This window comes from Salmo salar, chromosome ssa17 (genome assembly GCF_905237065.1).
Source record: "Salmo salar chromosome ssa17, Ssal_v3.1, whole genome shotgun sequence".
Taxonomy (NCBI): domain Eukaryota; kingdom Metazoa; phylum Chordata; class Actinopteri; order Salmoniformes; family Salmonidae; genus Salmo; species Salmo salar.
In genome coordinates this window covers 15,207,618-15,233,294 of record NC_059458.1, presented here as the reverse complement: position 1 = coordinate 15,233,294, position 25,677 = coordinate 15,207,618, and the positions used below count along the sequence as shown (strand labels likewise).

Below are 25,677 nucleotides of genomic sequence, written 5' to 3'. Positions count from 1 at the left end.
CTACCGGTCACTCTGTGACCTTTAGGGTCAAAGGTTAACAGAGATCCAGCCAAGTCTAAAAACCTTCCTCCACGTCATCCACTGGCACCAAGTCATCCACTGGCACCATGACAACTACTGCCCAAATCTGTCTCCCAAACTGAGGACGTGTTGTCATTATGAGCTGGGCAGTGGGCACTAATGCAGCCCAGGGGACCATGACCCTGTGAGTCAGTCTCACTGCATCAGATAACGCAGACTTGGCTGGAGAACTGGGTCAGGCTAGAGTTGGAGCCTGGGAGCAGACATGTATAGCCAGCAGTAGCAACTCATGGTCAACATATTGACAATGGAACACTTTGGTGCTTCAAAATTGGACACATACACAGAGAGCGGCGCAGATCAACGTCAAATTCTGTGTTTAGCTGGGATTTTGCTGATGATATTTCAATGGGCATTGCTCATTTGAATCACATGATTTCAAAAAAATCTACTGCATTGTACCCTATATCAGTCTGCATGTTCCTAACTATGGTTGGATATACTGTACTGGGCTATGGGACATTTGATTGAGTCCTCTTCCTCCATTGGCCTCTGAAAACATAGCATCCTCCTAACAAGTTGTGTGATTAGGGAAATTGTACCCTATGACTCTACCACAGGGCAGCGGTCGTTCATTGCAATGACCTCCATAGCATGGATAGTGGTGCGCCCTGCCTCCCTCTTTCCCTTGTTTTGTTATCTCCTGAAGGTGTATTGTTCAAATCCCTGGGAAAGGTCACATCAGCAGCCATGTGAGTAATGAGGCAGTAAGCATTTATCCTTTGTTGATGGAAACAAATGTGTTTATACTGAACTGGATGGAGCACAGAGAGAGTTCGATTTCACTTGTGCTATATGAAACAGGTCCAACTTAATATAAAATTGATCCTCACATTCGTTTTTCTTCAAGATCTCCACAATCAGATAAAAGTTCATAGATTTGACTTGTATTCTTTTGTGAGTGGTGTATTTCTTTGATTGGTTGAAATGTAATGGATGCTAGATATAGAAAACAGAGGGGAGTTTTGAGATCCATTATACACATTGTGGATCATATAAGAACCAGTGTACCGGAGTTTCCTTTTCGAACACAACAGCTTGCCTTTTCTTTGGCCACTCAGAAACTTAGTTATGCAGTTACTCAGATGTGGGTAAACCATGTCATGTTGTCCTTCTCTTTGAAGAACTGTTTCATCTTGACTTGAAATGACTAATACAAACCTACATACTTCGATGACCACTAATCTCTTTGTGTGTATGTTCTCAGTGACTTGCTACTATATCATTTTGGATTATCGAGATTATAGAGATAATCAAACAGCTAAAGTAATAACATGAGATTGAATCTGTCTTTGAGATAGCCAGGCCTGTTGCTGATGAAATTATAGCTCAAGTCCACCCTCATCCTAAGGGATATGTCTGGATCTGACAGTGTGCCAGCAGCCAGCATCAGTTCATGTCCTCCACGTGTTAGTCAATCAGCAATGGGACTCTGAGATTGTTGGGTTGAATCATTCTATTCGTGTCTGATAGAGATAATTTTTTCACTTGCAATGGTGGGAAAAGCAGGACATCAACTATGTGGGCAATGTAATCTTGATTACATAGCCCACATGTCCATCACTTTATTTGTGTGGGTTTATTCCTCTTAGAAAAACCTACCAATGTCACAGCAATACATACATCTAAACTGGCTACTGTTTCACACATCATTTTGGTATATTTGGTATCCAATGGACTGATAGTGTGGGATTGCTAGGTTAAAATTTACTGTAGTTACAATGAATAAATAACAGGAATAACCAAACTTGGTCTCATTGGATTTTATTATAAGTATTTTAAGACCATGCTTGAGTTTATTTTTAAAAGAAAAATGCTATGCTCCACTGTGTCCTTTTCTTCGGGCAAAATAGCTTATGGGAGAAAGAGAAAGTTTGTAACATCCCTTACCACAAACATACTTTACTGTTGAAAAGGTGCACTTACAGTATATCAACCTCTGGAATTACATTTACTGAAATAGATTCATTTGGATTGTTGTGTCAAAAAGGTGAGCTGGATTAAGTCATGTAGTACCTTTAAAGGGCTTCAAAGGTCCAGCGGAAGAGTCAACCCATGTAGAAGGGAGTCCCAGGGGTGAACATGTGATCCCCAGCAGAATCCCATCCACCATCATCTGAACACAGTTCAGGAAAGCCTTAATCAATTGTTAAACTAAACGTAAACCATGTGCTACCAAAAAATGTTTTGATTGAAGCCTGAACCCAGGTAGGATTTAGAATAGTCAATGGTGAACATTATTTTGCTCACCAGCCCAATCAGGCTTGTTACAAGAGTAGAGTGGATATTTACTGTCCAAAAGGGCACTTACCTTCCAGCGCCAACATCGGTGAGAGAGGTCTGAGCATGTGAGCCAGGGCAGCGTCTGATATTCCAGGCCCAGCTTTGGTAGTTGTACATGGATAACCTGGATATTTGCTCATTGGAGCACCTGTTACTAATGGAAATCAGCGTTATATAAGGTAAATGACTAGCTGAAATCTCTCTCTCTCTATTTCTCTGTGAAATGTGAGCTAGCTAAAGCATAATCACCTGCTCTCATTGAACATGGGTTAACTCCATTTTGGGCCCTTTGGCAACCCTGTAGTGGAGGTGAATTGAAGAAATCCTGTGCCCCTTGACATCCCTGTGGTGGAGGGAAAAAATCCGAAAGGCAGGGAGGAGGTGGAGTAGTTCTGCCCTTTGGAACTGGCATTTCCATGTTTTTTAGTATTTTTTTATGTCGCTGTGTCAGACCCTTCAGCATCTTCTTTTTCTGCGGTGGTGGTGAAAACAATTAATATAAACATGAGAATTGCTGATTGCAGTTAAAATTGGACTTTGATTTACATATTAAAAGGGGACAGTTTGGAGTGAGTAGCCTACCTCAAATCTCTGAAGAGACTCAGCTTCCACTGAACAGATGTGCAAATCAAACACGATGGGCTTCACTGGTGGAGAGATGGGCAGCTCCATCACGATGGGATTTGCTGGTGGAGAGATGGGCTCCTCTACCAAGATGGGCCCAACTGGGGGTGGAGGGGAAAAATTCTGGGCCCTTTGACATCTCTGAGTTGTAGGTGGAGGGAAATAATCCAATAGGGAGGGAGGAGGCAGGGTAGTTCTGGCCTGTGGAACTGAAGTTTCCATGTCTTTCTTTCTTTTTTTATGCTGCTGTGTCAGACCCTTCCGTGGCTTATTTTCCCGCGGTTGTAGGGCATACTGGGAAAGGACATAAACAAATCAAAATAAATCAAATTGTATTCGTCACATGCGCTGAATACAACAAGTGTAGACCTTATCGGGAAATGCATACTCACAAGCCCTTAACCAACAATTACGTTTTTAGAAATGAAGAGTTAAGAAAATATTTACTAAATAAGTTAAAGTTAAAAAAAAGCCTATATAAATGTGTGAATTTCTGATTGCAGTTAAACTAGGACTATGATTTACAAATAAAATGGAGAGTTTGGAGTGAGTAGCCTACCTCAAATCTCTGAAGCGACTCAGCTTCCACTGGAGCGATCGGCAGCTCAACCATGACGTGCTTCACTGGTGGAGAGATGGGCAGCTCAACCATGATGGGTTTCCCTGGTGGAGAGATGGGCTCCTCAACCACGATGGACTCCACTGGAGGTGGAGGGAAGAAATCCTGGGCCCTTTGGCATCTCTGTGGTGTAGGTGGAGGGAAATAATCTGATAGGCATGGAGGAGCCAGACTAGTTCTGGCCTGTAGAACTGAAGTTTCCATGTCTTTCTGTCTTTTTTTCTGTCGTTGTGTCAGACCGTTCCGTGGCTTATTTTTCAACTGTGGTGGGGCAAACTGGGAAAGGACATTAACAAATCAAATGAAATTGTATTTTTCACATGCACCGAATACAACAAGTGTAGACCTTACCGTGAAATGCTTACTCATAATGAAGTTTTAAGAAAATAAGAGTTAAGAAAAGATTTACTAAATAAGCTAAAGTAAAAAAAAAAAGCTTACATAAATGTGTGAATTGCTGATTGCAGTTAAACTAGGACCATGATTTACAAGTTAAAAGGGACAGTTTGGAGTGAGTAGCCTACCTCAAATCTCTGAAGTGACTCAGCTTCCACTGGAGCGATCGGCGGCTCAAACATGACGTGCTTCACTGGTGGAGAGATGGGCAGCTCAACCATGATGGGTTTCACTGGTGGAGAGATGGGCAGCTCAACGACAACATGCTTCACTGGTGGAAAGATGGGGAGTTCAACCACGATGGGCTCCACTGGTGGAGAGATGGGACGCTCGACCACAATTGGTTTCACTGGAGGAAAGATGGGCTATATATAGCAATATAAAAACAGAAGGTTAGTCCAGAAACAATGCAAATCAATTACAATGTAATTGACGCACGGCCTAAAACAGACCTGTTTGCTTACTTATGAAAATGCAAACCATAATAATCATCCTCTCCCTCATCATCCATCCTGACTCATGCTCTCTCATCTAAAGAAGAAACGTACCTGTGCCCTACTCTGTGTGCACAAAAGGGTAAACAAGTACCACATGAAGAACTTAGATTGGTACTCCTGACACTTCTGCCATGCAACCTCAATCATCTCCTCAAGAGTCCCAATGCTACAGGAGAGGAAACACACCAGGTTGTTTAGAATGGGTGGAAGGAGGCTTCACACCGTGGATACGAAAAAGTCTTTCGATTTCAGACCTGAACTCAATCTAGGTACTCTGGGTAATAGAGGTAATCTGAAACTCCATTACATTGGTCCAATATCTCAATCAACTTTACTGTAATTATAGCACTCCAAATACCAACATGAATGTATCTGGTGGACAGTGTAGCTGTGCAGATGTCATTGCTGTACTAATAAACAAAGTACTTACTTTGCAAGAGGACCAGGGAATGCTGTGAGGACTCCAGGCTGCTCCTGTGGGATCTGCTGAGGGAGATCAGAGGAAGCAGGGAAGAGGAGATGGACAGGAGCATCGACAATCTGAGAAGAACCAGCCTCTATTTCCCAGTTGGCCCCTTGACCAGGTTGATCCTGTTGGTTCACTGGTGGAGAGATGGGATGGTCGACCAAGATAGGCTTCACTGGTGGAGAGATGGGCCGTTCAACCACGACGGGTTTCACTGGTGGAGAGGTGGGCAGCTCAACCATGATGGGCTTCACAGGTGGAGAAATGGGCAGCTCAACAAAAATGGGATTCACTGGTGGAGAGATGGGCAGCTCAACCACAATGGGCTCCACTGGTGGAGAGATGGGCAGCTCAACCACAATGGGCTTCACTGGTGGAGAGTTGGGCAGCTCAACCACAATGGGCTTCACTGGTGGAGAAATGGGCAGCTCAACAAAAATGGGATTCACTGGTGGAGAGATGGGCAGCTCAACCACAATGGGCTCCACTGGTGGAGAGATGGGCAGCTCAACCACAATGGGCTTCACAAGTGGAGAAATGGGCAGCTCAACAAAAATGGGATTCACTGGTGGAGAGATGGGCAGCTCAACCACAATGGGCTCCACTGGTGGAGAGTTGGGCAGCTCAACCACAATGGACTTCACTGGTGGAGAGTTGGGCAGCTCCATCACGATGAGATTAACTGGTGGAGAGATGTGCTCCTCAACCCCGATGGGCTCCACTGGAGGTGGAGGGAAGAAATTCTGGGCCCTTTGACATCTCTGAGTTGTAGGTGGTGGGGAATAATCTGATAGGGAGGGAGGAGGAAGAGTAGTTCTGGCCTGTGGAACTGAAGTTTCCATGTCTTTCTTTCTTTTTTTATGTCGCTGTGTCTGACCCTTCAGTGGAATAAGTTTCGGCGGTGGTTGGGCAAATTGGGAAAGGACATAAACAAATCAAAATGCATTCGAGACATACTATATGCCGAATATAACAAGTGTAGACCTTTCCATGAAATGCATACTCACAAGCCCTTAACCAACAATGAAGTTTTAAGAAATTAAGAGTCAAGAAAATATTTACTAAATAAGCTAAAGTTTTCTAAGAAGCATATGTAAACGTGTGAATTTCTGATTGCAGTTAAACTAGGACCACGATTTACAAACTAAAAGGGACAGTTTGGAATGAGTAGCTTACCTCAAAACTCTGAAGCGACTCAGTTTCCACTGGAGCAATCGACAATTCAAACATGACGTGCTTCACTGGTGGAGAGATGGGCAGCTCAACCATGATGGGTTTCACTGGTGGAGAGATGGGCAGCTCAACCACAACAGGCTTCACTGGTGGAGAGATGGGCAGCTCAACAGCGATGGGCTCCACTGGTGGAGAGATAGGCAGCTCAACCACGATGGGCTTCACTGGTGGAGAGAAGGGCAGCTCAACCATGATGGGTTTCACTGGTGGAGAGATGGGCAGCTCAACCATGATGGGTTTCACTGGTGGAGAGATGGGCAGATCAACCTTGATGGGTTTCACTGGTGTAGAGTTGGGCAGCTCCATCACGATGGGCTTCACTGGTGGAGAGATGGGCAGCTCAACCACAATGGGCTCCACTGGTGGAGAGATGGGCCGTTCAATCACAATGGGATTAGGTGGTGGGGAGATGGGCAGCTCAACCACAATGGGCTCCACTGGTGGAGAGATGGGCAGCTCCACCACGATTGGCTTCACTGGTCGAGAGATGGGCTCCTCAACCACGATGGACTCCACTGGAGGTGGAGGGAAGAAATCCTGGGCCCTTTGACATCTCTGAGTTGTAGGTGGAGTGAAATAATCCAATAGGGAGGGAGGAGGAAGAGTAGTTCTTGCCTGTGGAACTGAAGTTTCCATGTCTTTCTTTCTTTTTTTATGTCGCTGTGTCAGACCCTTCATTGGCTTATGTTTTGTCAGTGGTTGGTCAAATTGGGAAAGGACATAAACAAATCAAATTGTATTCGTCACATACTGTATACCGAATACAACAAGTGTAGACCTTACCATGAAATGCATACTCACAAGCCCTTGGCCAACAATGAAGTTTTAAGAAATTAAGAGTCAAGAAAATATTTACTAAATAAGCTAAAATGTTCTAAGAAGCATATGTAAACGTTTGGATTTCTGATTGCAGTTAAACTAGGACCACGATTTACAAATTAAAAGGGACAGTTTGTAGTGAGTAGCCTACCTTAAATCTCTGAAGCGACTCAGCTTCCACTGGAGCGATCGGCAGCTCAAACATGACGTGCTTCACTGGTGGAGAGATGGGCAGCTCAACCACAACAGGCTTCACTGGTGGAAAGATGGGCAGCTCAACCACTGTGAGCTTCACTGGTGGAGAGATTGGCAGCTCAACCATTATGGGCTTCACTAGTGGAGATATGGGATGGTCGACCACGATGGGCTTCACTGGTGGAGAGATGGTCCGTTCAACCACAATGGGATTAGGTGGTGGAGAGATGGGCAGCTCAACCACAATGGGCTTCACTGGTCGAGAGATGGGCTCCTCAACCACGATGTACTCCACTGGAGGTGGAGGGAATAAATCCTGGGCCCTTTGACATCTCTGAGTTGTAGGTGGTGGGGAATAATCCGATAGGGAGGGAGGAGGAAGAGTAGTTCTGGCCTGTGGAACTGAAGTTTCCATGTCTTTCTTTCTTTTTTTATGACGCTGTGTCAGAGCCTTCAGTGGCTTATGTTTTGTCAGTGGTTGGTCAAATTGGAAAAGGACATAAACAAATCAAATTGTATTCGTCACATACGCCGAATACAAGTGTAGACCTTACCATGAAATGCATACTCACAAGCCCTTAACCAACAATGAAGTTTTAAGAAATTAGGAATCAAGAAAATATTTACTAAATAAGCTAAAGTTTTCTACGAAGCATATGTAAACGTGTGAATTGCTGATTGTAGTTAAACTAGGACAATGATTTACATTTTAAAGGGACAGTTTGGAGTGAGTCGCCTACCTCAAATCTCTGAAGAGACTCAGCTTCCACTGGAGCGATCGGCAGCTCAAACATGATGGGTTTCACTGGTGGAGAGATGGGCAGCTCAACCACAACAGGCTTCACTGGTGGAGAGATGGGCAGCTCAACCATGATGGGCTCCACTGGTGGAGAGAAGGGCCGTTCAACCACGACAGGCTTCACTGGTGGAGAGGTAGGCGGCTCAACCATGATGGGTTTCACTGGTGGAGAGATGGGCAGCTCAACCATGATGGGCTTCAATGGTGGATAAATGGGCAGCTCAACCACGAAGGGTTTCACTGCTGGAGAGTTGGACAGCTCCACCACGATGGGCTTCACTGGTCGAGAGATGGGCTCCTCAACCAAGATTGGCTTCACTGGAGGAGAGATCGTTGGCTCAACAACGATGGGCTTCACTGGTGGAGAGATGGGAAGCTCGACCACGATGGGCTTCACGGGTGGAGAGACGGGCTGCTCAACCATGATAGGTTTCACTGGTGGAGAGATGGGCAGCTCAACCACAATGGGCTTCACTGGTGGAGAAATGGGCAGCTCAACCACAACGGGCTTCAGTGGTGGAGGGATCGGCGACTCAACCACGATGGGCTTCGCTGGTGGAGAGATGGGAAGCTCGACCATGATGGGCTTCGCTGGTGGAGAGATGGGCTATATATAGTGGTATAGAACAGAAGGTTAGTTAAAAAACAACACAAATCAATTACAATGTAATTGACGCATGGCCTAAAATATACCTGTTTGCTTACTTATGAAAATGCAAACCATAATAATCATCCTCTCCCTCATCATCCATCCTGACTCATGCTCTCTCATCTAAAGAAGAAACGTACCTGTGCCCTACTCTGTGTGCACAAAAGGGTAACAAAGTACCACATGAAGAACTTAGATTGGTACTCCTGACACTTCTGCCATGCAACCTCAATCATCTCCTCAAGAGTCCCAATGCTACAGGAGAGGAAACACACCAGGTTGTTTAGAATGGGTGGAAGGAGCCTTCACACCGTGCATACGAAAAAGTATTTCGATTTCAGACCTGAACTCAATCTAGGTACTCTGGGTAATAGAGGTAATCTGAAACTCCATTACATTGGTCCAATATCTCAATCAACTTCACTGTAATTATAGCACTCCAAATACCAACATGAATGTATCTGGTGGACAGTGTAGCTGTGCAGATGTCAATGCTGTACTAATAAACAAAGTACTTACTTTGCAAGAGGACCAGGGAATGCTGTGAGGACTCCAGGCTGCTCCTGTGGGATCTGCTGAGGGAGATCAGAGGAAGCAGGGAAGAGGAGATGGACAGGAGCATCGACAATCTGAGAAGAACCAGCCTCTATTTCCCAGTTGGCCCCTTGACCAGGTTGATCCTGTTGGTTCACTGGTGGAGAGATGGGATGGTCGACCAAGATAGGCTTCACTGGTGGAGAGATGGGCCGTTCAACCACGACGGGTTTCACTGGTGGAGAGGTGGGCAGCTCAACCATGATGGGCTTCACAGGTGGAGAAATGGGCAGCTCAACAAAAATGGGATTCACAGGTGGAGAGATGGGCAGCTCAACCACAATGGGCTCCACTGGTGGAGATATGGGCAGCTCAACCACAATGGGCTTCACTGGTGGAGAGTTGGGCAGCTCAACCACAATGGGCTTCACAAGTGGAGAAATGGGCAGCTCAACAAAAATGGGATTCACTGGTGGAGAGATGGGCAGCTCAACCACAATGGACTTCACTGGTGGAGAGTTGGGCAGCTCCATCACGATGATATTAACTGGTGGAGAGATGTGCTCCTCAACCCCGATGGGCTCCACTGGAGGTGTAGGGAAGACATTCTGGGCCCTTTGACATCTCTGAGTTGTAGGTGGAGGGAAATAATCCGATAGGGAGGGAGGAGGCAGGGTAGTTCTGGCCTGTGGAACTGAAGTTTCCATGTCTTTCTTTCTTTTTTTATGTCGCTGTGTCTGACCCTTCAGTGAAATAAGTTTCGGCGGTGGTTGGACAAATTGGGAAAGGACATAAACAAATCAAAATGCATTCGAGACATACTATATGCCGAATATAACAAGTGTAGACCTTTCCATGAAATGCATACTCACAAGCCCTTAACCAACAATGAAGTTTTAAGAAATTAAGAGTCAAGAAAATATTTACTAAATAAGCTAAAGTTTTCTAAGAAGCATATGTAAACGTGTGAATTTCTGATTGCAGTTAAACTAGGACCACGATTTACAAACTAAAAGGGACAGTTTGGAATGAGTAGCCTACCTCAAAACTCTGAAGCGACTCAGTTTCCACTGGAGCAATCGACAACTCAAACATGACGTGCTTCACTGGTGGAGAGATGGGCAGCTCAACCATGATGGGTTTCACTGGTGGAGAGATGGGCAGCTCAACCACAACAGGCTTCACTGGTGGAGAGATAGGCAGCTCAACAGCGATGGGCTCCACTGGTGGAGAGATAGGCAGCTCAACCACGATGGGCTTCACTGGTGGAGAGAAGGGCAGCTCAACCATGATAGGTTTCACTGGTGGAGAGATGGGCAGCTCAACCATGATGGGTTTCACTGGTGGAGAGATGGGCAGATCAACCTTGATGGGTTTCACTGTTGTAGAGTTGGGCAGCTCCATCACGATGGGCTTCACTGGTGGAGAGATGGGCAGCTCAACCATGATGGGTTTCACTGGTTTAGAGATGGGCCGTTCAACCACGACGGGTTTCAATGGTGGAGAGGTGGGCAGTTCAACAACGATGGGCTCCACTGGTGGAGAGATGGGCAGCTCAACCACATTGGGCTTCACTTGTGGAGAGTTGGGCAGCTCCACCACGATTAGCTTCACTGGTCGAGAGATGGGCCCCTCAACCAAGAATGGCTCCACTGGAGGTCGATGGAAGAAATCCTGGGCCCTTTGACATCTCTGAGTTGTAGGTGGAGCGAAATAATCCAAAAGGGAGGGAGGAGGAAGAGTAGTTCTGGCCTGTGGAACTGAAGTTTCCATGTCTGTCTTTCTTTTTTTATGTCGCTGTGTCAGACCCTTCATTGGCTTATGTTTTGTCAGTGGTTGGTCAAATTGGGAAAGGACATAAACAAATCAAATTGTATTCGTCACATATGCCGAATACAACAAGTGTAGACCTTACCGTGAAATGCATACTCACAAACCCTTAACCAACAATGAAATTTGAAGGAATTAAGAGTCAACAAAATATTTACTAAATAAGCTAAAGTTTTTTAAAAAGCACATGTAAACTTGTGAATTTCTGATTGCAGTTAAACTAAACCAATGATTTACATTTTAAAGGGGCAGTTTGGAGTGTGTAGCCTACCTCAAATCTCTGAAGCAACTCAGCTTCCACTGGAGCAATCGGCAGCTCAAACATGACGTGCTTCACTGGTGGAGAGATGGGCAGCTCAACCATGATGGGTTTCACTGGTGGAGAGATGGGAAGCTCAACCACAATGGGCTCCACTGGTGGAGAAATGGGCAGCTCAACCACAATGGGCTTCACTGGTGGAGAGATGGGCTCCTCTACCACGATGGGCTCCACTGGAGGTGGAGGGAAGAAATCCTGGGCCCTTTGACATCTCTGAGTTGTAAGTGGAGCGAAATAATCCAATAGGGAGGGAGGAGGAAGAGTAGTTCTGGTCTGTGGAACTGAAGTTTCCACGTCTTTCTTTATTTTTTTATGTCGCTGTGTCAGACCCTTCAGTGGAATATTTTTTGGCGGTGGTTGGGCAAATTGGGAAAGGAAATAAACAAATCAAATTGTATTCGTCACATACTGTATAACGAATACAACAAGTGTATACCTTACCGTGAAATGCATACTCACAAGCCCTTAACCAACAATGAAGTTTTAAGAAATTAAGAGTCAAGAAAATATTTACTAAATAAGCTAAAGTTTTCTAAAAAGCATATGTAAACGTGTGAATTTCTGATTGCAGTTAAACTAGGACCACGATTTACAAACTAAAAGGGACAGTTTGGAATGAGTAGCCTACCTCAAAACTCTGAAGCGACTCAGTTTCCACTGGAGCAATCGACAATTCAAACATGACGTGCTTCACTGGTGGAGAGATGGGCAGCTCAACCATGACGGGTTTCACTGGTGGAGAGATGGGCAGCTCAACCACAACAGGCTTCACTGGTGGAGAGATGGGCAGCTCAACAGCGATGGGCTCCACTGGTGGAGAGATAGGCAGCTCAACCACGATGGGCTTCACTGGTGGAGAGAAGGGCAGCTCAACCATGATGGGTTTCACTGGTGGAGAGATGGGCAGCTCAACCACAATGGGCTCCACTGGTGGAGAGATGGGCCGTTCAATCACAATGGGATTAGGTGGTGGGGAGATGGGCAGCTCAACCACAATGGGCTCCACTGGTGGAGAGATGGGCAGCTCCACCACGATTGGCTTCACTGGTCGAGAGATGGGCTCCTCAACCACGATGGGCTCCACTGGAGGTGGAGGGAAGAAATCCTGGGGCCTTTGACATCTCTGAGTTGTAGGTGGAGCGAAATAATCCAATAGGGAGGGAGGAGGCAGAGTAGTTCTGGTCTGTGGAACTGAAGTTTCCACGTCTTTCTTTATTTTTTTATGTCGCTGTGTCAGACCCTTCAGTGGAATATTTTTCGGCGGTGGTTGGGCAAATTGGGAAAGGAAATAAACAAATCAAATTGTATTCGTCACATACTGTATACCGAATATAACAAGTGTATACCTTACCGTGAAATGCATACTCACAAGCCCTTAACCAACAATGAAGTTTTAAGAAATTAAGAGTCAAGAAAATATTTACTAAATAAGCTAAAGTTTTCTAAGAAGCATATGTAAACGTGTGAATTTCTGATTGCAGTTAAACTAGGACCACGATTTACAAACTAAAAGGGACAGTTTGGAATGAGTAGCCTACCTCAAAACTCTGAAGCGACTCAGTTTCCACTGGAGCAATCGACAATTCAAACATGACGTGCTTCACTGGTGGAGAAATGGGCAGCTCAACCATGATGGGTTTCACTGGTGGAGAGATGGGCAGCTCAACCACAACAGGCTTCACTGGTGGAGAGATGGGCAGCTCAACCACAACAGGCTTCACTGGTGGAGAGATGGGCAGCTCAACAGCGATGGGCTCCACTGGTGGAGAGATAGGCAGCTCAACCACGATGGGCTTCACTGGTGAAGAGAAGGGCAGCTCAACCATGATGGGTTTCACTGGTGGAGAGATGACCAGCTCAACCATGATTGGTTTCACTGGTGGAGAGAAGGGCAGCTCAACCATGATGGGTTTCACTGGTGGAGAGATGGGCAGCTCAACCATGATGGGTTTCACTGGTGGAGAGAAGGGCAGCTCAACCATGATGGGTTTCACTGGTGGAGAGATGGGCTGATCAACCTTGATGGGTTTCACTGGTGTAGATTTGGGCAGCTCCATCACGATGGGCTCCACTGGTGGAGAGATGGGCAGCTCAACCATGATGGGTTTCACTGGTGGAGAGATGGGCAGCTCAACCACAATGGGCTCCACTGGTGGAGAGATGGGCCGTTCAATCACAATGGGATTAGGTGGTGGGGAGATGGGCAGCTCAAACACAATGGGCTTCACTGGTGGGGAGATGGGCAGCTCAACCACAATGGGCTCCACTGGTGGAGAGATGGGCAGCTCCACCACGATTGGCTTCACTGGTCGAGAGATGGGCTCCTCAACCACGATGGACTCCACTGGAGGTGGAGGGAAGAAATCCTGGGCCCTTTGACATCTCTGAGTTGTAGGTGGAGCGAAATAATCCAATAGGGAGGGAGGAGGAAGAGTAGTTCTGGCCTGTGGAACTGAAGTTTCCATGTCTGTCTTTCTTTTTTTATATCGCTGTGTCAGACCCTTCATTGGCTTATGTTTTGTCAGTGGTTGGTCAAATTGGGAAAGGACATAAACAAATCAAATTGTATTCGTCACATACTGTATACCGAATACAACAAGTGTAGACCTTACCATGAAATGCATACTCACAAGCCCTTAGCCAACAATGAAGTTTTAAGAAATTAAGAGTCAAGAAAATATTTACTAAATAAGCTAAAGTTTTCTAAGAAGCATATGTAAACGTTTGAATTTCTGATTGCAGTTAAACTAGGACCACGATTTACAAACTAAAAGGGACAGTTTGGAATGAGTAGCCTACCTCAAAACTCTGAAGCGACTCAGCTTCCACTGGAGCGATCGGCAACTCAAACATGACGTGCTTCACTGGTGGAGAGATGGGCAGCTCAACCATGACGGGTTTCACTGGTGGAGAGATGGGCAGCTCAACCACAACAGGCTTCACTGGTGGAGAGATGGGCAGCTCAACAGCGATGGGCTCCACTGGTGGAGAGATAGGCAGCTCAACCACGATGGGCTTCACTGGTGGAGAGATGGGCAGCTCAACCATGATGGGTTTCACTGGTGGAGAGATGGGCAGCTCAACCACAATGGGCTCCACTGGTGGAGAGATGGGCCGTTCAATCACAATGGGATTAGGTGGTGGAGAGATGGGCAGCTCAACCACAATGGGCTTCACTGGTCGAGAGATGGGCTCCTCAACCACGATGGGCTCCACTGGAGGTGGAGGGAAGAAATCCTGGGGCCTTTGACATCTCTGAGTTGTAGGTGGAGCGAAATAATCCGATAGGGAGGGAGGAGGAAGAGTAGTTCTGGCCTGTGGAACTGAAGTTTCCACGTCTTTCTTTATTTTTTTATGTCGCTGTGTCAGACCCTTCAGTGGAATATTTTTCGTCAGTGGTTGGGCAAATTGGGAAAGGAAATAAACAAATCAAATTGTATTCGTCACATACTGTATACCGAATACAACAAGTGTATACCTTACCGTGAAATGCATACTCACAAGCCCTTAACCAACAATGAAGTTTTAAGAAATTAAGAGTCAAGAAAATATTTACTAAATAAGCTAAAGTTTTCTAAGAAGCATATGTAAACGTGTGAATTTCTGATTGCAGTTAAACTAGGACCACGATTTACAAACTAAAAGGGACAGTTTGGAATGAGTAGCCTACCTCAAAACTCTGAAGCGACTCAGTTTCCACTGGAGCAATCGACAATTCAAACATGACGTGCTTCACTGGTGGAGAAATGGGCAGCTCAACCATGATGGGTTTCACTGGTGGAGAGATGGGCTGATCAACCTTGATGGGTTTCACTGGTGTAGATTTGGGCAGCTCCATCACGATGGGCTTCACTGGAGGAGAGATGGGCAGCTCAACCATGATGGGTTTCACTGGTGGAGAGATGGGCAGCTCAACCACAATGGGCTCCACTGGTGGAGAGATGGGCCGTTCAATCACAATGGGATTAGGTGGTGGGGAGATGGGCAGCTCAAACACAATGGGCTTCACTGGTGGGGAGATGGGCAGCTCAACCACAATGGGCTCCACTGGTGGAGAGATGGGCAGCTCCACCACGATTGGCTTCACTGGTCGAGAGATGGGCTCCTCAACCACGATGGACTCCACTGGAGGTGGAGGGAAGAAATCCTGGGCCCTTTGACATCTCTGAGTTGTAGGTGGAGCGAAATAATCCAATAGGGAGGGAGGAGGAAGAGTAGTTCTTGCCTGTGGAACTGAAGTTTCCATGTCTGTCTTTCTTTTTTTATATCGCTGTGTCAGACCCTTCATTGGCTTATGTTTTGTCAGTGGTTGGTCAAATTGGGAAAGGACATAAACAAATCAAATTGTATTCGTCACATACTGTATAACGAATACAACAAGTGTAGACCTTACCATGAAATGCATACTCACAAGCCCTTAACCAACAATGAAGTTTTAAGAAATTAAGAGTCAAGAAAATATTTACTAAATAAGCTAAAGTTTTCTAAAAAGCATATGTAAACGTGTGAATTTCTGATTGCAGTTAAACTAGGACCACGATTTACAAACTAAAAGGGACAGTTTGGAATGAGTAGCCTACCTCAAAACTCTGAAGCGACTCAGTTTCCACTGGAGCAATCGACAATTCAAACATGACGTGCTTCACTGGTGGAGAGATGGGCAGCTCAACCATGACGGGTTTCACTGGTGGAGAGATGGGCAGCTCAACCACAACAGGCTTCACTGGTGGAGAGATGGGCAGCTCAACAGCGATGGGCTCCACTGGTGGAGAGATAGGCAGCTCAACCACGATGGGCTTCACTGGTGGAGAGAAGGGCAGCTCAACCATGATGGGTTTCACTGGTGGAGAGATGGGCAGCTCCACCACGATTGGCTTCACTGGTCGAGAGATGGGCTCCTCAACCACGATGGGCTCCACTGGAGGTGGAGGGAAGAAATCCTGGGGCCTTTGACATCTCTGAGTTGTAGGTGGAGCGAAATAATCCGATAGGGAGGGAGGAGGAAGAATAGTTCTGGTCTGTGGAACTGAAGTTTCCACGTCTTTCTTTATTTTTTTATGTCGCTGTGTCAGACCCTTCAGTGGAATATTTTTCGGCGGTGGTTGGGCAAATTGGGAAAGGAAATAAACAAATCAAATTGTATTCGTCACATACTGTATACCGAATACAACAAGTGTATACCTTACCGTGAAATGCATACTCACAAGCCCTTAACCAACAATGAAGTTTTAAGAAATTAAGAGTCAAGAAAATATTTACTAAATAAGCTAAAGTTTTCTAAGAAGCATATGTAAACGTGTGAATTTCTGATTGCAGTTAAACTAGGACCACGATTTACAAACTAAAAGGGACAGTTTGGAATGAGTAGCCTACCTCAAAACTCTGAAGCGACTCAGTTTCCACTGGAGCAATCGACAATTCAAACATGACGTGCTTCACTGGTGGAGAAATGGGCAGCTCAACCATGATGGGTTTCACTGGTGGAGAGATGGGCAGCACAACCACAACAGGCTTCACTGGTGGAGAGATGGGCAGCTCAACCACAACAGGCTTCACTGGTGGAGAGATGGGCAGCTCAACAGCGATGGGCTCCACTGGTGGAGAGATAGGCAGCTCAACCACGATGGGCTTCACTGGTGAAGAGAAGGGCAGCTCAACCATGATGGGTTTCACTGGTGGAGAGATGGGCAGCTCAACCATGATGGGTTTCACTGGTGGAGAGAAGGGCAGCTCAACCATGATGGGTTTCACTGGTGGAGAGATGGGCAGCTCAACCATGATGGGTTTCACTGGTGGAGAGAAGGGCAGCTCAACCATGATGGGTTTCACTGGTGGAGAGATGGGCTGATCAACCTTGATGGGTTTCACTGGTGTAGATTTGGGCAGCTCCATCACGATGGGCTCCACTGGTGGAGAGATGGGCAGCTCAACCATGATGGGTTTCACTGGTGGAGAGATGGGCAGCTCAACCACAATGGGCTCCACTGGTGGAGAGATGGGCCGTTCAATCACAATGGGATTAGGTGGTGGGGAGATGGGCAGCTCAAACACAATGGGCTTCACTGGTGGGGAGATGGGCAGCTCAACCACAATGGGCTCCACTGGTGGAGAGATGGGCAGCTCCACCACGATTGGCTTCACTGGTCGAGAGATGGGCTCCTCAACCACGATGGACTCCACTGGAGGTGGAGGGAAGAAATCCTGGGCCCTTTGACATCTCTGAGTTGTAGGTGGAGTGAAATAATCCGATAGGGAGGGAGGAGGAAGAGTAGTTCTGGCCTGTGGAACTGAAGTTTCCATGTCTGTCTTTCTTTTTTTATATCGCTGTGTCAGACCCTTCATTGGCTTATGTTTTGTCAGTGGTTGGTCAAATTGGGAAAGGACATAAACAAATCAAATTGTATTCGTCACATACTGTATACCGAATACAACAAGTGTAGACCTTACCATGAAATGCATACTCACAAGCCCTTAGCCAACAATGAAGTTTTAAGAAATTAAGAGTCAAGAAAATATTTACTAAATAAGCTAAAATGTTCTAAGAAGCATATGTAAACGTTTGAATTTCTGATTGCAGTTAAACTAGGACCACGATTTACAAATTAAAAGGGACAGTTTCTAGTGAGTAGCCTACCTTAAATCTCTGAAGCGACTCAGCTTCCACTGGAGCGATCGGCAGCTCAAACATGACGTGCTTCACTGGTGGAGAGATGGGCAGCTCAACCACAACAGGCTTCACTGGTGGAGAGATGGGCAGCTCAACCACTGTGAGCTTCACTGGTGGAGAGATTGGCAGCTCAACCATTATGGGCTTCACTAGTGGGGAGATGGGATGGTCGACCACGATGGGCTTCACTGGTGGAGAGATGGGCCGTTCAACCACAATGGGATTAGGTGGTGGAGAGATGGGCAGCTCAACCACAATGGGCTTCACTGGTCGAGAGAGGGGCTCCTCAACCACGATGGAATCCACTGGAGGTGGAGGGAAGAAATCCTGGGCCCTTTGACATCTCTGAGTTGTAGGTGGTGGGGAATAATCCGATAGGGAGGGAGGAGGAAGAGTAGTTCTTGCCTGTGGAACTGAAGTTTCCATGTCTTTCTTTCTTTTTTTATGACGCTGTGTCAGAGCCTTCAGTGGCTTATGTTTTGTCAGTGGTTGGTCAAATTGGAAAAGGACATAAACAAATCAAATTGTATTCGTCACATACGCCGAATACAAGTGTAGACCTTACCATGAAATGCATACTCACAAGCCCTTAACCAACAATGAAGTTTTAAGAAATTATGAATCAAGAAAATATTTACTAAATAAGCTAAAGTTTTCTACAAAGCATATGTAAACGTGTGAATTGCTGATTGTAGTTAAACTAGGACAATGATTTACATTTTAAAGGGACAGTTTGGAGTGAGTCGCCTACCTCAAATCTCTGAAGAGACTCAGCTTCCACTGGAGCGATCGGCAGCTCAAACATGATGGGTTTCACTGGTGGAGAGATGGGCAGCTCAACCATGATGGGCTCCACTGGTGGAGAGAAGGGCCGTTCAACCACGACAGGCTTCACTGGTGGAGAGGTAGGCGGCTCAACCATGATGGGTTTCACTGGTGGAGAGATGGGCAGCTCAACCATGATGGGCTTCAATGGTGGATAAATGGGCAGCTCAACCACGAAGGGTTTCACTGCTGGAGAGTTGGACAGCTCCACCACGATGGGCTTCACTGGTCGAGAGATGGGCTCCTCAACCAAGATTGGCTTCACTAGAGGAGAGATCGTTGGCTCAACAACGATGGGCTTCACTGGTGGAGAGATGGGAAGCTCGACCACGATGGGCTTCACGGGTGGAGAGACGGGCTGCTCAACCATGATAGGTTTCACTGGTGGAGAGATGGGCAGCTCAACCACAATGGGCTTCACTGGTGGAGAAATGGGCAGCTCAACCACAACGGGCTTCAGTGGTGGAGGGATCGGCGACTCAACCACAACAGGCTTCACTGGTGGAGAGATGGGCAGCTCAACCACAACAGGCTTCACTGGTGGAGAGATGGGCAGCTCAACCATGATGGGCTCCACTGGTGGAGAGAAGGGCCGTTCAACCACGACAGGCTTCACTGGTGGAGAGGTAGGCGGCTCAACCATGATGGGTTTCACTGGTGGAGAGATGGGCAGCTCAACCATGATGGGCTTCACTGGTGGATAAATGGGCAGCTCAACCACGAAGGGTTTCACTGGTGGAGAGTTGGACAGCTCCACCACGATGGGCTTCACTGGTCGAGAGATGGGCTCCTCAACCAAGATTGGCTTCAATGGAGGAGAGATCGGTGGCTCAACCACGATGGGCTTCACTGGTGGAGAGATGGGAAACTCGACCACGATGGGCTTCACGGGTGGAGAGACGGGCTGCTCAACCACGATAGGTTTCACTGGTGGAGAGATGGGCAGCTCAACCACAACGGGCTTCAGTGGTGGAGGGATCGGCGACTCAACCACGATGGGCTTCGCTGGTGGAGAGATGGGAAGCTCGACCACGATGGGCTTCGCTGGTGGAGAGATGGGCTATATATAGTGGTATAGAACAGAAGGTTAGTTAAAAAACAACACAAATCAATTACAATGTAATTGACGCATGGCCTAAAATATACCTGTTTGCTTACTTATGAAAATGCAAACCATAATAATCATCCTCTCCCTCATCATCCATCCTGACTCATGCTCTCTCATCTAAAGAAGAAACGTACCTGTGCCCTACTCTGTGTGCACAAAAGGGTAACACAGTACCACATGAAGAACATAGATTGGTACTCCTGACACTTCTGCCATGCAACCTCAATCATCTCCTCAAGAGTCCCAATGCTACAGGAGAGGAAACACACCAGGTTGTTTAGAATGGGTGGAAGGAGGCTTCACACCGTGGATACGAAACAGTCTTTCGATTTCAGAACTGAACTCAATCTAGGTACTCTGGGTAATACAGGTAATCTGAAACTCCATTGCATTGGTCCAATATCTCAATCAACTTCACTGTAATTATAGCACTCCAAATCCCAACATGAATGTATCTGGTTGACAGTGTAGCTGTGCAGATGCCATTGCTGTACTAATAAACCAAGTACTTACTTTGACAGGGGACCAGGGAATGCTGTGAGGACTCCAGGCTGCTCTGGTTGGATCTGCTGAGGGAGATCAGAGGAAGTAGGGAAGGGGTGATGGGCAGGAGCATCGACAATCTGAGAAGAACCAGCCTCTATTTCCCAGTTGGCCCCTTGACCAGGTTGATGCTGGTGGTTGTAACAGTCCTTCCCGTTCTCATACTTGTACGCATACTCATATTTGTACTCATTGTTGTTTAGGGACCACCTCTCTGTAAAAAGAATAAGAGCAGAAGCTTGATCCTCTCATTTCCATAAAGGAATGGTAATAAAATGATTCAACCAAGTCCTAACAGAGGTGTGAAATGCTTACCCCAATGGCCATGTTTTTCATTCCAGTGGAAATATCCATAATCGTCGGCCTTGTAAAACCCGTCCGCATCCGCCTTAGCAACATAATCAACATGGAGACAGTCAAATGAGAACAACTTTAAAGAGTAAAACCTGTTATCAATGCAAAATAGCTCTAAGGTACAGTTTAAATTGAATCCCTTTTAATGTTCTCAGAATGTATTGGGGAAAACATTATACTGAGACCTTTTAAAGCTAGAATCCTTAATTGAAACAATAACAAAGTGGAGATGCCGCCCTCTATTTTAGCAAAAAACTGAGGGATGGGCCTGGAGAAATGTACCACTCACAAATTCAGACAGAGCTGGCCATCCACGATATCAAAATTACAGTTTTAACCATGTTTTAAGGTTATACAGAGTTTTTTTTCATTACATTTACATTGTTTACACACATTGGATTAAAACAAACTTATATTTTGGGTTCTGATGGGGTATATATGACAATTGAATTAAGATCATGAGGCATGTATAAGTTATAATACATGTGAATCAAATGGGTTTATATCATGAATTAATCAATAACTAAGGGTTCTAGCTTTAAGGAACCAACCAGCTGATGTTGAGAATATTTTGAGAAACTCCTGATCCCAATGTTTGGTTACTCACAACCAAACAGGGACCAAACTGGAACATTTCCAGGCCTAGGCCTATGTCCCTGGAATGTTCTGACTGTAACATCATACTACTGACATTCCATGGACCTAAAGGAAACGTTTTGAATGTTGCCATAACTTTAGAGCCCTGAATGCTGATTGGCTGACAGCCGTGGTATATCAGACCATATACTGCAGGTATGACAAATCGTGTATTTTACTGCTCTAATTACATTGGTAACCAGTTTATAATATCAATAAGGCACCTCAGGGGTTTGTGTTATATGGCCAATATACCACGGCCTGTATCCAGGCACTCCATGTTGCATCATGTTAAGAGCAGCCTTTAGCCGTGGTATATTGGCAATATACCACACCCCCACGGGGCTTATTGCTTAATAAGTAACCCAGTGGGCACAGACATCATTTCAACATCTAGTTTTGAATTAATGTTGGTTAAGTTGTCAACTAAGGTGAATTCAACGTGAACTCAACAACAGCAAAAATCACTGGGTACTTGCTAACTCTGGTCTATGGTGATAGTGTGGAGGTACGCACACTACCGCCCTGGACTAGAGCTAATAGGCTACTTGCTACCGCCCTGATCCAGACTGAAGTGTTTGATTACTCACGTTATATGGATCCATAGTTGCTGGATCCATGGTTAGTCAATCTTCAACACAGAAGCACCGCACCAGCCAACATCTCCGGTACAATTTCCGGTAAGGTCTCCAACATTCGGAACAACACACCTTAACGGTTTCAGAGAGTGATCCAAGTAGTAGTCTCTAGAAACAAGTCGTTGCTACAAATGAACGAACATTGATTGCTCGGGATAATTTACAGGGTAGAAAACGTCACAATGCTCATCGTCAGATTGGAACTCACAGAGATTCTTGGAACTCATTACGTAAATGTAGTAACACAACTTTGAGTCATAATGCAAGTATTCACACTGCAGACCACTATTGACATGGGACGGGTTGTTCATTTGAGTCAAATATTTGGCCACTTCCTTGTTTTTGTTTATAATTGAAAATCAATAAACAATTTTATAGTAAAGTTTTGGTCACTCACATTTGTCTCGATGGATTGTTTCTAAATATTTCCCGCAAATGTTCCACTAGTAGCCTAGGCCTAGCCAACAAGACAAAAAAGGGTTCAAGGGAACACTCACAGCAACACATTCATTTACTATTCTGTTATATTTATGTATATGGGAACGTGCATAGAAAATATTTCGTCTGTCTGCATTACCAGTATCTATTGGTGGCCAATAATGACAGACTCAATAACAAGGAATGACCGGGAATAAATGTTAGCTTTGCTGTTAGCTGACTGTTTAGCTGCTGAGACAGGGTGTGAGATGTTAAACCCCAGCTCTGGAACAAAAGGATTAACAGATTTGTTTCAGACATGAAACCGTCACTTTGTTAGAGATTGAAGACAGAAATACAAGAATGTGTGAATGTAAATGTATGTTGACATGGATGGTGTGGGGTATGCCATTTGTTACAAAGGGGAGGTGACGAACTAATATTTAATAAAACAAATATTAGAGAGGCCTACAGCAAAATTACTAAGTTGTTAAGTTCTTTTAAATGCGCATTGATACATATGCTAAATATTTTGATTCATGTTGATTTTCAGCGTCGCAATGATCTGGAGTGGTTCTGAAAGGACAGCTCCTGCACAGCACACAGAGCTTTTCGTTTCAGCAAAATATTGGCTGTTCTGTTCTATTTCATTACATGGGGACATGTTCTGTACAACCACATGGTTTGCGTGTTTCAAAATATAAATGGTGGGATCAAAGTGTTTAATGCTTTCTAATTCCATATCCTCATTGCTGTAATATGAGGATTTGTAATTCATACATAAAGATTGCCCGATTATTGTTTCGATCTTAATCCAAATTGCAAAAGGCTTTACTCCGCATGTGTTACGTCAGCACCCCGGTAGGACTGGAATAGAATAGGAGCGCTCCAAATCAGTGCTGAGAACCAGCGAGCGCCCATCCATGCCAAGATTCATAACCTTCGTCTGTCTGCTCTGGCACGACTGCCTAAAGCTTATGGACAAAACAAAATAGAATAGTTGCATTGAGGAAGAAAATATATTTGGTGTCAGTTTTTTTTCCTTCTAATTACGCACGCAAACATTCCACTATTACTCCTCCAAGCTCAGCAGACTTTCTATCGCTTGCTTCTCGGATATTCCACAGGAAGCGACTTGTGGCCGCTGTGATTGGCATCGTCATGGTGTTGGCCCTTATCATAGCAATACCGCTGCTTGTGCAAAGTACCAAGACTTCGGCTCACTATGAGATGATGGGCACCTGCCGAATGATCTGTGATCCATACAGTTCCAAACCCGCCAGCGCCACGGCCATGGAGCTCATGCAGGACATGAATGCCATCCCGCCGCCGCCAATGGCGCAAGGCTCCAAAGGTGAATTAGGGCGACCTGGGAAACCGGGACCAAGAGGTCCACCGGGAGAACCAGGACCTCCCGGCCCAAGAGGACCACCCGGAGACAGGGGTGATTCCGGGAAAGCTGTTTACCCCGCGGTAACGTCAGGGACTGCAAAGACCGAAACGGACACGGACGAGGTTAACGCTGCACTCAGTGAAACAAAGATTGCGTTCTATGTCGGGTTGAAGAACCCACACGAAGGATATGAGGTGCTTAAATTCGACGATGTTGTCACAAACTTGGGAAATCAATACGACCCAACCAATGGCAAGTTCACTTGCCAAGTGTCCGGAATTTATTTTTTCACATACCACGTGTTAATGCGAGGAGGCGACGGGACAAGCATGTGGGCAGACTTGTGCAAAAACGGACAGGTAAACATTATTTCATTCGATTAGCAGATACGAAAATATTGTATTCTCATTCACGAATTCATTTGAAAACAATTCATGTCTATAACATACTATAAATGCATGCAAAAACCCAAAGGGTATGGAGAAAAACGTATACTACACGCCCAAATTTTACGCACTCACTTTATATAATTTTGGCTAGTGCACTTTTCGGCTTTATAGTAGGACATTTAGGTCCCTTGGCATATGCTTAGCAATGGTAAACTCAGTTAAATCGGGTAGGCTATACATTAGATTACCACAGTAAAGAAATGCTTGAACGTTTAGCTGCTTAAGCCCTCGTCCCCCCCTCTGTGGTGTCCAAAGTGACATAATATAACCTATTCTACAAAGTGGTAGTGGAGGAATTAGTCTGACCATAACTGACGAAATGTCCAAAGTGGTGTCCAAAGTGACATAATATGATGTAATCAACAAAGTGGTAGTGGAGGAATTTGTCTTGTTTTTGACCATAAGAGACGAAATCAAATAAACAGAAAATATCACGTTAATGAGGATTATACTTATTTTGTGTATCCCATTACACAGGTTCGGGCAAGTGCTATTGCACAGGACGCAGACCAGAACTACGATTACGCAGGTAACAGCGTGGTACTACACCTGGACTCCGGAGATGAGATTTATGTCAAACTGGACGGTGGCAAAGCACACGGAGGCAACAACAACAAGTACAGCACCTTCTCTGGATTCATTTTGTATCCCGATGAAATAGCCTGACAAGATTTAGGCTACCCATGACTCTACCTCCGAATGAGGTCCAAACAGAACTTCATCTTTCATTTCGCTCTCTCATTTCCTTTGAAGAGCAGGGTGCTTGTAATGGTCTTCTAACTACCAATAATATATAGGATAAATAGGCTATATAGCAGTTGAGGTTGTTTGATTGAATGTGTTAAGATTACTTGATTCAGCAGTTTGTTTTACTCAATAGAAACATCTTATGTGGAGAAATAGCCTATATGTAGCTAAGGTCAAATGCACAGAGATAGAATCATGTAACCCTTGTGTTCGGTACATTCAGAGTCCAGAGTTGTGTTTTATTTTATGTCACTAGGCCAACAGTGCATTCTATTTTTTCCTGATGTACCAATAAATGTTATTTTACAGTATGTCTCATTGGATGTTTAAAAAAAAAATATTACATTACAGTGCGAGTTACAGTAAGTAGGGACTGCATACATTTTCATACTGGTCCGCCGTGGAAAATGAACCCACAACCATGGCCTTACAAGCACTATGTTCTACCTACTGAACAACACCGGACCACACCATGGCTGAGTCTTATGGAGCAACGCTGCAGGTTAAAGTGACAACCTGCCATCCAATACTAGCACTAGTGAAGGTGCTCCTCACT

General features: G+C 45.4%; 2 protein-coding genes across 9 annotated transcripts; one reads left to right on the top strand and one right to left on the bottom strand.

Moving 5' to 3' along the window:
* Nucleotides 1-1,828: 1,828 nt before the first annotated feature.
* Nucleotides 1,829-22,234, bottom strand: LOC106575330 (mucin-2). 8 transcript variants are annotated; one of them, XM_045698877.1, is made up of 27 exons: nt 22,068-22,234; nt 20,803-20,875; nt 20,458-20,701; nt 20,079-20,193; nt 18,763-19,896; nt 17,979-18,482; nt 16,718-17,689; nt 15,925-16,419; nt 15,015-15,635; nt 12,883-13,854; nt 11,973-12,584; nt 11,297-11,674; nt 10,237-11,013; nt 9,181-9,938; nt 8,802-8,916; nt 7,954-8,619; nt 7,170-7,673; nt 6,143-6,880; nt 4,931-5,844; nt 4,552-4,666; nt 4,132-4,368; nt 3,548-3,883; nt 2,947-3,282; nt 2,614-2,836; nt 2,393-2,518; nt 2,098-2,197; nt 1,829-1,934 (listed from the first exon to the last, which is right to left on the bottom strand). In XM_045698877.1, the coding sequence occupies exons 1-26, from the start codon at nt 22,095-22,097 to the stop codon at nt 2,130-2,132; spliced, it is 12,063 nt and encodes a 4,020-aa protein (XP_045554833.1). In that variant the 5' UTR covers nt 22,098-22,234; the 3' UTR covers nt 1,829-1,934; nt 2,098-2,129. The 8 variants fall into 8 exon arrangements, with proteins under 8 accessions (XP_045554833.1, XP_045554834.1, XP_045554835.1 ...); XM_045698878.1 differs by having other exon boundaries at nt 2,393-2,512; XM_045698879.1 differs by having other exon boundaries at nt 9,181-9,932.
* A 1,186-nt stretch (nt 22,235-23,420) lies between these two features.
* On the top strand, nt 23,421-25,432 carry LOC106575339 (complement C1q-like protein 2). Its single transcript, XM_014151822.2, has 2 exons — nt 23,421-24,284; nt 24,852-25,432. Exons 1-2 carry the CDS (start codon nt 23,694-23,696, stop codon nt 25,038-25,040), a joined length of 780 nt encoding a protein of 259 aa, XP_014007297.2. The 5' UTR covers nt 23,421-23,693; the 3' UTR covers nt 25,041-25,432.
* The last annotated feature ends 245 nt before the right edge of the window (nt 25,433-25,677 follow it).